The following is a 13218-nucleotide window of genomic DNA, read 5'->3' as shown; positions in this document are numbered from 1 at the left end:
GTCAAACAAGACCTACCTGCAACAAACCCGTGCTGGCTGTCCCTTAGGATGTTAGCCTGGGCCAGTCCATCAAGGATGGCCTCCTTAATAAACTTTTCTAAGATCTTCCCTAGGATAGAAGTCAGGCTAACGGGCCTGTAGTTAGCCGGATCCACTCTCCTCCCTTTCTTGAAGATCGGCACCACACTGGCCTTCTTCCAGTCTTCGGGCACTACACCAGAGCGCCAGGAGTTTTCCAAGACCCGTGCCAGGGGCTGGGCTATGACGCTCGCCAGCTCCTTGAGTACCCTGGGGTGCAGGTTGTCAGGGCCGGCTGACTTGAAGGTATCCAGCTTCTCAAGGTGTTCCTTCACGAGGTCAGCATTGATGGAGGGTAGGGGATTCCCCTCACCCGGATCTCCCTGTCCCATAGCAGGCATGGGCGTCCCACGGGACTGATGAAAGACTGATGCAAAGTACCTATTTAATAGGTTGGCTTTTTCCTGGGCGTCAGTTGTCAGTTGCCCCATCTGGTTTAGCAGGGGTCCAGCGTTGCCCTTGCTTTTCCTCCGGCTCCCCACGTATCTGAAAAAGGGCTTTTTGTTGTCCTTGATGCTTGAAGCTAGTTGGAGTTCAGTTGCAGCCTTGGCTTTCCTGGTTTGCTCCCTGCAGGACTGGACCAGTGCAGAATAATCCTCCTTGGAGGTGAATCCCATCCTCCATCCTGTGTAGGCTTTCCTTTTTAGCCGCAGGAGGTCCACTAGGTCCCTAGAGAGCCAGGAGGGCTGCTGTGCCTTCTTGTTGCCTTTCCTCCGTGTTGGAATAGATTTAGCTTGTGCATTGAGGATCGCTCCCTTGAGAAGCAACCACTCTTTTTGAACTCCCATCTCCCTGGGGTCATGGTCCCTGAGGGCCTGACCGACAAGCCTCTTGAGCTTGTCAAAGTCGGCTTTTCTGAAGTCAAGGACTTCTGTGTTGCTGACTGACTTGCCAGCTTTATGGCGGATGGTGAAGGTGATCAGCTCGTGGTCGCTGCCACCCAGCTTCCCATCCATCACTAGGTCGCCGATTAGGTTGTCCCCCGTAGCCAGTACCAGGTCAAGCAGCGCTTTGCCTCTCGTTGGCCCATAGACTTCTTGAGTCCAGTAGAGGTCATCCACGCACAAGAGAAAGCTTTGCGATTGCTCGGATTTTGCTGAGTGATCTTCCCACGAGATGTCCGGGTAATTGAAGTCACCCATGACAACCAAGGTCCTGGAGCAAGCGGCCTCAGCCAATTCCTGGGCGAACTCCTGGTCAAGCTCAGGACTTTGAGTGGGAGGTCTGTAGTAGACTCCCACCGTTGTGTCCCCCGTGCCGTGTTCCCCACGAATTTTAACCCAGAGGGTCTCTAGCTGTCCATGCCAGTCGCCAACATCAGCTTGCAGGGACATGTAGCTTTCCTTCACATCGAGAGCTACACCCCCACCCCTTTTGTCAACACGATCCCTCCTGTACAGGGTATAGCCCTCTATCCCCGTGGTTCAGTCATGGGTGGAGTCCCACCAGGTCTCCGTTATCCCAATGACGTCATAATTCTTTGCACTGAGCAGGAGGACAAGCTCCTCCTGCTTGTTGCCCAGGCTCCTGGCATTAGTGTATAGGCAGGCAAGTGTGCCCTTAGGGGCTCTTGCCTTGCCCACAGATTGTGCCAGGGCTGGGGCAGGGGTGGGCTCCCTTAAGTGCCTTGGTCTGCTGGCTTTGCAAGGGTTGCTCAGCGGGCCAGCAGTGGCAGTCGTCTATTGTTCTCTGCCCACTTCTCTAACCTGTCCAGGTCCACCTGGATTCAGTTTCTTCCCATCAGTATGTTTGCTTCGCCCTATAGTTTGGTGTCATCTGCGAACTTGGACAGAGTGCTTTCCCTACCCTCATCCAGGTCACTGATGAAGATAATGAACAGCACCGGCCCAAGGACAGAGCCCTGGGGGAGCCCACTGCCCACATCTTTCCAGGCCGATACTGACCTGTCCACCACCACTCTCTGGGTATGACCCTTCAGCCAATTTGCCACCCATGTAATTGTGTAATAGTCTAAGCAGAGCCGTTCAATTTGTTTATGAGAAGAGGATGGGATACCGTGTCGAAGGCCTTCTTAAAATCCAAGTAGATGACATCTACCTCAACTCCTGCATCTAAGCATTTAAAGACGTGGTCATAGAAAGAGTGACCTGGTCACAGAAATGCTTTAGTATGCTCTCCGCATTACAACAAACACAGTCTGTACCTTGACAAGCCCATCACTGAATTTACCCTGATGCACTGTGCCAGGACTAGTAAAGGAGAAATAGGAATGGTATAAGGGGAGGGAGGGGAAGGGAACAGAATTATAGCACTTTCTTGATGGCGCTGTGGTATTTTAATCAGGACAGAGAAGCGACAGAACAGGCAGAAAGGAGAAAGGGACAGAAAACAGGTGAGGTGATGAAATAGGTGAGGTTGGAAGTGACAGAACAAACAGCTAGTTGGAGCAGCACAACTGAGCTGTAGATCTGAAGGAAGATAGCAAGATGGGAACTATTAGTTTTTGAGACTGAAGAGAAAAATGGAAGGAAAGGTCCAGGACAAGGAGAGAAAGCAAGGAAGGGATATTGCAGTGAAACAAGACCAGGGTCATCACTAGGTCCAAGCTACTGACTCTTGGAGAATGGATCTGTTTATGGATTGCCTTGCATGTGGGGTCCTGTCCATGGTGCTGCTGCAAACAGGCTGAAGGTCATAGGCTGGTAGTGCAGTTCTGTACAGATGTGCTACACACCCGCATGTTCTACACATCCCTCCTAGTTGTACAGCAAGCCATGAGTGAGATCAGACTGCATGCAAGGACGTACAATTAGATCTGTTAGCCCACGGTAAAAGTTCAAAATGAACCAACCAACAAATAAGTTACTGCCATCTGAAACCCGAAAACCAACATGGGGTACAGATACGTAAATACCTCACTGCAAAGAGTGGGCTGAGGTTTTCCCTGCTTCAGCTACTCCGTGTTAACTGCCTGCATGTACATCTTTACCGTGTGATAAGTGGAAGATGAACTGCCAGAGCTTATCCTCAATGAAAGGTGACTAAACTATTAGTCTCACTTCCACTTACGAGTATGCATGTGGACAGTCATCACTAAACAGCTGATGCAGGGTACAAGCTTTGTCTCCTTTAACCCAGTGGGAAATTAATCCTATCCTCAACTCTAGATTTTACCAAGTCTAATATGCCGGCTACTCAAGTTTTAATAATACAGTCTTAAAACAAAAACCCTGAATACTTATTTATCCTTAAGTTAAAATTATATTAAGATAATTAAACAATTAAAATTAATGTAAAACAGTAAGACAAGTGACAGTAAGATTAGTTCAGACTCTGAGATTTGTAGGCTGCTCCCAAATCTAAAGTTTCTTCTGAAATAAAAAAGGATATTTATCAAGGTGATCATGGAAAGCCATGCTAGGGAAAGCTTTATCATCCAAGCAGGATGACAAGGGTTTCAAGGAGCACACACTTGTTTGCACATTTTTTTGCTAAAAGCCCCAGGATCTGGCTAGCAATAAGCGACCAATGCAATAAGATGGTGTCCGCTTCAAAGGGCACAGTGCTCCAGTGGTTCTTCCAAGCAGCTTCACTCTGAAGCTCAATGGAAATTTTCAGTGGTGCTGCTAACTAGGGCAATGGAAGCAAGTAGTTGGTTTGCTCTGTGTACTGGATTTGCCATATTTTAGGGCTCAGGGACCTGCAAATAAAATACCACATGAGGCGGTCTCCAGCCTTCACATGGATAAGTGGATGTCTCAACGTGAGCAACCCCAGACCAGAACAACATCATATGCTGCAACCAGTGTTTATGCAGAGCCAAAGAGGTAGAACAAGTGGCTTGGGTTGGTTTTCAACAGATCATGCTTGCTAGGCCAAGGCACCATACCTGCTGGAAGCACAAAAGGTATGAAAAAAAACTGCCAGCTGCATCATAAGCATAGAACAAAAAGCCCCAGACTCACTATTTGCATAAGCAACTCAGACCTTCCATTTGTGAAACTGCATTCAACTATTTCTTGCATGCAATGTTTGAACGTTTTCCTAATGCCAGTACCACCTGGCTTACAGAGAAAACCACACCCTGAAAAATGTGATAAGAAACCACCTTCCCGCTCTGGGGGAAACAGTGCAAGCTTTTCAAGCCTAGCCTGGAGAGTCACTTGTGATAGCTGAACCTTTGTGCCAGGTTCAACATCAACAAGGATCTCTCGGTGTCTGTTTCAGTGGTGGGTGCTTATCCCTGGAGAACTAGGGTCCAAACCAAGCTCTTTTCCACCCTACAGGCAAGTCACAAAGACCACAGATAGAAGTGGTTTCATTATTAGCCGTTTTAGCTGAAATGACAGCTGGTGAGCCCAGACGGGAAGGCTCCAACACTCCACTAGGAAACTCCCTGGTGCCTGGCAGAAAAACATCTGATCTAATTAACACATTGTCCCTTGATTAAAAGGATAAGAAAGCAATTCCTGGTGCCAACGTACATGTTGCTTATGTGCTTAGCTGCTTTGCTCCCCTGCTGGAATGCTGCCCAAGGTTTCCTTTTCGGAGAAAATGAAAATACCTCCCGTACTGGAAACTGCAGGGGGAATTCACGGCAGCAGAGTGAAATCCCCCCCAGCAGGAATCTGACTGGGATGCCAACCTCTGCAAGCCAAAGCTCTCCAAGCAGTACTCAGACCATTGCTCCTATGGCTCATCTGGAAGACAGCACCTCCAGCAGCAAACTGCCAACCTGGTATCATGCTAGGACAGCAGTCTGCAGCTTTCCAGAGATGAGGCTGGAGCAACCCCGCTTGGGTCTGGGGCAAGCTGGTGCCACTTTTCTCTGATGCCGCATTTCCCCAGCCTCAGCTGCACAGCACAGGCACAGCTGCCTGGACCCAGCAGCAGGGCAGTCCCATGCCACTGAAACACTGCTAAATTTCCTGGCTCTGTGGGCTGGATCCAATGGCACCCATGCTATGCCCTCTATCTACTGATACACAGTACCAGTTTCCTAGGGCACCTGGGTGTTTTCCCATGGAACACTTTAAATTCGGGTGCTGATCAGCCAGAAACGCAAGTTTACAATAGAAAACATTAAGCCAACTGAAGAGGCAAGGGAGTGTATATATTCCTTTCACCTCAGCTCCAGACAGTACATCCTGCCCCCCAAGATGTGCACAGCCTATGTCAAATGGCACCAAGAACAGCCCTCCGTACCAGAATTGGAGACAAAAACGCTGGTAGGAAGCAGGTTGCACGAGGCACTGTGTCCAGAAAAGGATACACATGATTGCAGGAGAGTCTATACGTGTTCTCTATGATCCCTTCTTCACTGACATCCACGAAGATCTGCTGCCCGCACACAGCACAGACGCTGTCCGAAAGGTGCTTCGTCGGCATTCCTGACGCGCTGTAAAACTGCGGGAGGTCAGGGAACGAAAGAAGAACTGGTCAGGATTAACATGCATTTATTAGATAAAGGAACATCTGTGACAGCTCTAAAGGAAGGATTGGCCAACCAGTCTCCAAAGCATTTACGGAGCACAGCTTTGGGTCTCTCGAGGGGGTAATCTTGCCACTCAAGTCATGGGCCAGGCCCAAAATCAGGGACAGCCATCCCAAGCCCACAGCAAGAAACCAAAAGTAGGAACTTGCGTATGAATAAAGTTCCCAGCACTGCCACTGATGTCCTGGGCTAGTCATTGCCTCTTTCCTATCACTCACATGGTAACACCAGCTCCCAGTGACACAACGGTCATAAAACAGTTATCAGGATATGATGTCTTTATTCCTAAGAAATGCCTTCCAGTAATTCAAAACACCTGACTTGCAGCCTCTCCCAAGCTGGGACTGACACTGCACTGTTTGACATTACAGAACACTGACCGGCTACTTTACACACCTCCGACAGGACCTGTGATGCTGCAGGTCCTGCTCGGTCCGATCCCTTGGGGTGCCCTTCCTTATTGTTTGCCTGTGGCCCTTCCAGCCCTACTGGTGCCCTGGGACATGTAGTGTCTTAAAGGCTATTTTCGTGGCCTCCACCTTCCCCTATAGCCATGCCCATGCCTCACAGGAGTACATGATATTATTTCAGGGGGGCTGCCAGTCCCACAATGCTTGGCCCTCTCTCAGGTTTCAAAACCTTTGTTGGGGCTTCAGCTTTCTTGGCTTTGGCCCCTTTTCTCTGGCTGTGCCCTTCTCAGCCTAGGCTCACTGCACCAGACCTTGGCTTCTGGGCCCTCAGGCCTTCCCCTTCTCAGGTTCTGGGCCCTTCTTAGGCCCCCAGACCCTGGTACCACGCCTTCTCGGGCCCCTGGGCCAAGCCAGCTCTGCCGTTATAGCTTAGCTTTGCTGCTTGCAGTCTGTCCTATGGCTGCTTGTGAGTCTGCCCTATTCTTCCAGCTTACTGTGCAGCTGGCCTTGTCTCAGCTGCTGGCCCACCTACACAGCCAGGCTAGCCAGCTGTACCTTCCCCTTTGTAGTGACATGGGTCTTTGGCTCCCTGCTACAATGCCTCGCTCAGGAAAAACATATATATATTCCCAGGAAATGACATAAGGAAGAGGTCCCTACCTCCACTTCACTGAGAGCCTGGGGAGCTAAACATGCCCAGAGGCTGTTACAGAAGGAAACGAGGGGGCCTGGCATCACTTGTGCCCAACTCAGATATAACCCACCTTGTCTAACACACCATGGGGCCCTCTGGCCTCACACGCCAACAGAATTACAGCTTGATCAGAAATGGGTTTAGTCCTTTAAAGCAAGCAAGCTAAACCCTGGACTGCTGCAATTCTGAAGGCATCACTCCAGGACCTCGTGCTCCAGTCCTCTTTTGTAGTCCCTGGTCAGACAACACCTGCCATGAAGCACAACAGTCTCCCCGCTCAGTGAGGGGGAGTGATACAAGATGGGTGAGGGACCCACTGGGTCCCTCTGCAGCATTTTGGAAGGAAACATGCAGTATTCCAGCCATTTGCAATTTGGGTTAAAAAAAATAAAAAAAATAAAAGCAAGACGATTTATCAGGATGGTGTTACAAACCAGGCCCCTTTCAGATGCTTCAAGCTGGACACATGAGGACTGAACCACTCCAAAGACCTCAACCACTTCTAAAAATGTTGGCTGGGAAGCAGAAGTTCACAAACCTACCGTTTGCTGGGTCCAATTTTTTAAGTAAAAAAAATAAATCTTCCTTTTGAGTGTATTTTAACCTGAAAGCTCAAAGTCCTTTACAGACTATGGGAAAGTGCAAAACCAACTCCAAGGTGAAACAAGGCATCTGTTTCAAGGCAGAAAATTGTCAGAGAAGACTGGAGCTTATGCAAGCAGAACTGCAATTGCCCACACAGCCAAACATCCTCTGCTATTATGGTAACTTCCTAAGTGCCATGGGAGACTTAAAAAAAATGCAAAACTCTAGAAAGCTTGGTTCAGAGGTGATACCTTTTACTAAAAATATATATATTTTTTGCAATTTCTTAGTTGGTCTAATAAAAGGTATCAAGCGTTCTAGAGTTTTGCATTTCTTTCTGTCTCAGACCAACACGGCTATGAAATACATCCTTGAAACCAGGACGACTTAACTAACTGGTTCCATTTTGGTCTTATTCAAGACTTCTGCAGCATCCCCATAACTAGGCGGGAGTCCAGGGAGAGGACAACCGGCCAAAAAACCTAGTCCTTTTAGCTGCCACTTTTGGTCACCTCCTGTTTAAATCCTAGCCACGTCTTACAACTTAGCTGGCGAAGTCACAGCCTGGACTGCCAGAGGCTCTTGTAACAGAGACCTTCCCTATTTGACACAGCAATGAGTAGCTGAACAGTGTCCTTTGAACTCTGCAGGTGGGAAAGGAGCCATAATGAGCTCTTTCTGGGGGTTTCTTCCTTCTCTAGAGAAACGATTCAAACTCAGCGTATGGAAAGCAGCTGCTGAATAGCTCTGTGGCAGACATCTCACCCCTTTCAGAACACCACTGAGACAGAACAATCATCGATTTGTGCCCTGTAGTGCCCGTACAAGAAACCTTGCTGCTGTGGAATAACCAGTCCATAAGGGGGACTCGTCCAGGTTGCAAAGCAGCTTGTGACTACTTCTCTCAGAAAACTGCCTAGCTCTTCAGCTAGAAAACTTGTCTCCTTGAGCCCTGTTAAAAGGCACATCCTTCTTGACTGTGCGCCAGGAAGCTAAGGATGCTTTGTATCAGAATCATTTCTTGCACTGTATTCTACCTTTTAGTTTCAATGAACGTTGCTATAGTAAGTAGAAAAAAATGGCTGTATAACGAGCAGAAAAATACTTAAGAGGCAGAAAAAATGCTCAAGTTACTTCTTTCCACCCTGGTCTTTCCCACCCAGGCATACAGTTCTGACTTTCCCAGTCTACAAGGAAAAGTCTCTGAACCCTTCATTATTTTTCTTGGCTGTCTCAGCCCTTTCCTTCATACAACAGTGGCTCATAACTGACTCAGTATTCACAGTAGAGGCTAAAAAACCCAAGTTAATTCTTGTATAAGCATGGTATTTTCAGTACTGCTTTAAAATCCGGTCCTTGTGCATCACAATACTTGTTTTTCTAACCTATGCTGTATGTTGAAACCCAGCCTTTCCACTGAACTGTCCAGAAGAATATTAGCAGATCATTTTCCTAACCCTTGGCCAACAGCAGAAGCAAGGCATGGAGCTGTATGGGGTCTAGGGGCCAACTGGAAAACTGCATCTACTTCTGGGGAAAAGGTATGACTTAATTACAGTGACCTAATCTACATGTATGAGATTCTCTGGAGGCCTCATCTCAGCTGGTCAAATAGGCCAAAGGACCCGAGACCAAAAATCAGATCACCTGAAAGAAGGTACTCAGAAGCTGTGGATAAGATATGCTCGCATGGGGACTGCAGCGGCAGCTGAAGCATCAAGTCACAGTGAAGTCCTGCAAGATTGCAGTCAGTTGCACAAATACAGCAACTGCAGCAATATCCCCTTCAACCAGCTCCTGTTTTCATCCACTGTGATAAAGCCAGCAAGACTCCAGCCTTTGGGTCTTGTTATACCTTGCGCTGTAAGCTGAATGAATGCTAAGCGGCTTAGTGTTATTTGGTTTAGTGGAGCAGTCACAAGAGGAGGGAAAAAAACCTGCTGACTGTTCTTCACCTGCACAGCTGTGACTTGCCACTAGAGAGGCTCAGCTGCAAGCCCTGCTGCAAGCAGCCTGGGCTCTGTGGTTGGCAGCAACTACCAGAGCCTGGGCAGGCTGCAAACGGCTGTTCCAGGCTCTGGCATCAGCTCCATACTGGCAGGTGCACGCACGCCTTGGAGTGGATGGTGAGGATAGGGCCTGAGGCAGCACCGCCCTCCCGCTGTGCGCTCTGAGGTGCATGTGCAGTCACTGCCAGCATGGAGCTGATGCCGGGACTGTGGAGCCTGCTACAGCTGCCCAGAAACCAGGCTGGCTACAAACAGCTGTGCCAGGCTCCAGAGTCCAGTCAGTAGCTCTGTGCCAGTGGCAGGGGAGAGGCTGGGGTTGTGCTGCCTCAGGCACCTCACCCACCATCCACTCCAAGGCGCTTGAGCACTCACCGGTATGGAGCTAATGCCGGAGCCTGCAGCAGATCTTTACAGCTTCCTGGCTGCAACTGGCTCAGGCTTGGGGTAGCTGCTGCCAAACCAAGGAGACCAGTCTGCTTGCAGCAGGGCTTGCAGCTGCCCAGCTGCCTGCCGGGAGCAGCCTGGGCTTCATGGCTGGCAGCAGCTGCCTAGAGCCCAGGCTGGTGGTGGTGGTGTACTGAGCAAAATTGCCTTGTGTGCCATGCTCAGCACACGTGCCGAGGATTGCTGACCCCTGCCCTAGAAGCAGCTTTCCTGGGGCTCTCTGGTCTCACCAAGACTGACACAGTGGCTCTGTACCAAGAGCAGGGCTGTCAGGGCTTAAGCCTGGAGGCCCTGCTCTTAGTGTGGAGTGGCTGTATCAGTTTCAGAGAGACCAGAGAGCTCCAAAGCTGCAACCCTGGAACGCATTCGCTCTGAGCAGCCCAATCCTTTTTTTTCCAGAGCTCAGGTGGTGCCCACCCCTCTGATAAATCTGTATTACACCAAGAACATTCAGATCCCACAATTCAGCACCACAGAAATTTTTAGCAACACGCGGAGCACTGAGCTAGCATCAAGCCTGAGGGGCAGATCAGGGGTGAGGTGAACAGAAGACTCACTAAGGGGTGAAGTGAACAGATGGCGATGGTGCCATTGTGAGGGGTTTGGCTTCTTTGACCACATTCTGCACTTCAGTGAGAAAGCTAGAGGACTGTTGGGAAGGGATGGCTTCCACCTCACCTGGAAAGGGAAGCAGCTCTTTTTGGCCAGCATGGCTGACCTACTCGACAGGGCTTTAAACTAAGATCATTGGAGGATGGGCAGTCAAATCAACAGTTCTAGCCCAGATCATGCCAATCTCAGCAGAAACAGCTTAGGTAGCCCAAGGGAACCCACTCTGATGAGAGCCCAAGGAAAGGTTATGCCCCATGACATAAGGAAGCTTAGGGCTTCCCATGGCAGACTCAACTGCCTGTACACCAGTGCCAGGAGTTTGGGTAACAAGCAAGAGGAGCTGGCCCTCTTCCTGACCAATAATGATTATGACCTCGTAGGGATAACAGAGACCTGGCGGGACTCCTCCTATAACTGGTCAGTAGGTATAGAAGGCAATACCCTCTACAGCAGAGATCGTGTTGGGAAGAGGGGTGGAGGTGTATCACTCTATGTCAAGGAGCGGCACACTTCCCTTCAAACTGTATTCATTAACCATGAAGGGCATCTTGAGACCCTCTGGGTTAAAATATGGGGGGGAACATGGGGAAGAGGATAGACTTGTAGGAGTCTATTACAGACCTCCTAACCAAGAAGAAAAACTGAATCTCAAATTCAACAGGGAACTGACTGAGGCCTCACATTCCCAACATATGATCGTCATGGGAGACTTCAACCTTCCTGTCATCTTGTGGGATCAGCACATGGCCAACCAGCCTGACTGGTTGTGTAATTTCTTTGCCTGCACTGATGACCTTTATCTAATGCAAGAGGTCTACAGGTCAACCACAGGAGAGGCGCTGTTGGATTTGGTTCTGGCCAAAGGGGATGATCTGGTGAGTGATCTGAGGATCGAGGGCAAGCTTGGTGACAGGGACCAAGATTTGATTACTTTGTCTGTGCAACACAGGGTGGGCAAATCCCTCAGCGAAACAAATCCTGAACTTTGGGAAGGCTACTTCTAGAAACTCAGACTGGTCAGTCAGGCACTAAGAGACCATGAGGAATGGCTGTTCCTAAAGAACTCAATCCTCAGTGTGCAAGGGAAGTCCATCCCGTCCCACAGGAAATGCACTCAGAGGGCAGGGGAGCACCCTTAGCTCAGCAGGGAACTTCTGGGTCTCTTGACACAAGAGAAGCTTCCACCAGATGTAAAACTATGAATCACCACAAAGGAGGAGTACTCAGGGCTAGCCCTTACTGGTAGGGTGCAGTTCAGGAAAGCCAAGGCAGCATCTGAACTCAAGACAGCCACCAGAATCAAGTATCTCAAAAAGTTGTTCTTCAGATATGTTGGAAGTCAGAGGAAGAACAAAAGCAACACTGGCCTTTTCTTGGGTGTCAGCCGTCAGCTGCCCCAGCTGATCTCACAGGGGGCCAATCTCTTAAATGATTACTTTACATCAGTTTTCCACCCACCCAAGGGGGTCACACTGTCAGACAGGACGCAAAGCAACCAGGGCTCGGGAAATGGGACCACAATTGATGTAGATCTGGTGAGAAAACACCGAGAGGCTTGACATCCGTAAGCCCGGACAGATTACACCCCAGAGTCTTAAAAGAGTTGGTGGACATCATAGCATGCCCTAGGGCCGAGATATCTGAAAGCTCGTGGTGCTTGGGTGATGTACCGGAAGACTGGAAAAGAGCCAATGTGGTCTCAATCTTCAGGAAAGGGAAGAAAGAAGATTCAGGGAATTACAGACCCATCAGTCTGACATCCATCCCTGGAAAGATCTTGGAGAAAATTATCAAGAGATCCATCTGCAACAGGCTAATGGAAGGCAGCCTACTGAATGCCAGTGAACATCGTTTTATTACTGGAAGGTCTTGCCTGACCAACCTCATCTCCTTCTATGACCAGGTGATGTATTGCCTGGACAAGGGAGACAAGGTTGATGTAATTTATCTGGACTTCAAGAAGGCCTGACCTGGTCTCCCATGATGTCCTCATGAGCAAGCTGGGGAACTGAGGCCTCAACCATCTCACAGTCCAATGGCCTGGGAACTGGCTCCAGGGTCAGACACAAAGGGTACTAGTTGATGGGAACAAATCAACGTGGTACAAGGTTACTAGTGTAGTCCCCCAGGGCTCTGTGCTTGGGTACTCTTCAATATTTTCATTAATTACATGGATTTGGGCATCAGTTGCAGATTGGCAAAGTTTGTGGACAAAACTAAACTATGGGGGAAGGCAGTCACTCTGGAGGACAGGCTGACCTGGACATGCTTACAAAGTGGGCAGACCAAAACCTGATGGCATTCAATGTGGAGAAATGCAGGGTACTCCACCTTGGGAGAAAAAACAAGCATCATACTTATAGGCTTGGCAGTGCTATGCTCAAAAGCACCGTGACCAGAAGGGACTTAGGGGTCTTGAATGATCACAAGACGAACATAAGCCACCAATGCGATGCTATGGCTGGCAGAGCAAACAAAACTCTGGCATGTATCTACCGATGCATCTCGAGCAAAACCAGAGACATCATCCTCATGCTTTACTTGGCCTTAGGGAGGCTGCAGCTGGAGCACTGCTTCCAGTTTTGGGCCTCTCACTTCAGGAGGTATGTGGATAAGCTCAAGAGAGTCCAGAGAGCCACCTGCATGATCAAAGACCAAGAGAGCAAGCCTTATGAGGAGAGGCCGAGGGACATGGGATGCTTCAGCCTACCGAAGAGAAGGCTCAGGGCGGGGATTTGGTGGCTGCCTATAAGTGGGGTGCATCAGGATCTGAGAGAATACCTGTTCACCAGGACTCTGCCAAGGGATAATTAGGTCTAATGGCCACAAACTTCTAGAAGGCCGATTCAGCCTCGATATAAGGAAAAACTTCTGTACAGTCCAAGTGTCTAAGGTCTGGAACAGACTCCCCTGAGAGGTGGTGCAAGCACC

At 49.3% G+C, this 13218-nt stretch overlaps 1 protein-coding gene across 1 annotated transcript in view; it reads right to left on the bottom strand.

Moving 5' to 3' along the window:
* Positions 1-13218, bottom strand: part of RNF121 (ring finger protein 121) — a 53680-nt gene that overhangs the window by 13993 nt on the left and 26469 nt on the right. The window contains exon 7 of the mRNA XM_090030847.1: positions 5312-5445. Within this exon, the coding sequence (XP_089886973.1) occupies positions 5312-5445 (134 nt within the window). The remainder of the gene's footprint in view (positions 1-5311; positions 5446-13218) is intronic.

Source organism: Crocodylus siamensis, chromosome 1 (genome assembly GCF_052110815.1).
Source record: "Crocodylus siamensis isolate JL-2025a chromosome 1, ASM5211081v1, whole genome shotgun sequence".
NCBI lineage: Eukaryota > Metazoa > Chordata > Crocodylia > Crocodylidae > Crocodylus > Crocodylus siamensis.
The sequence above is the reverse complement of the archived record's forward strand: the minus strand, read 5'-3'. Positions and strand labels throughout refer to the sequence as shown.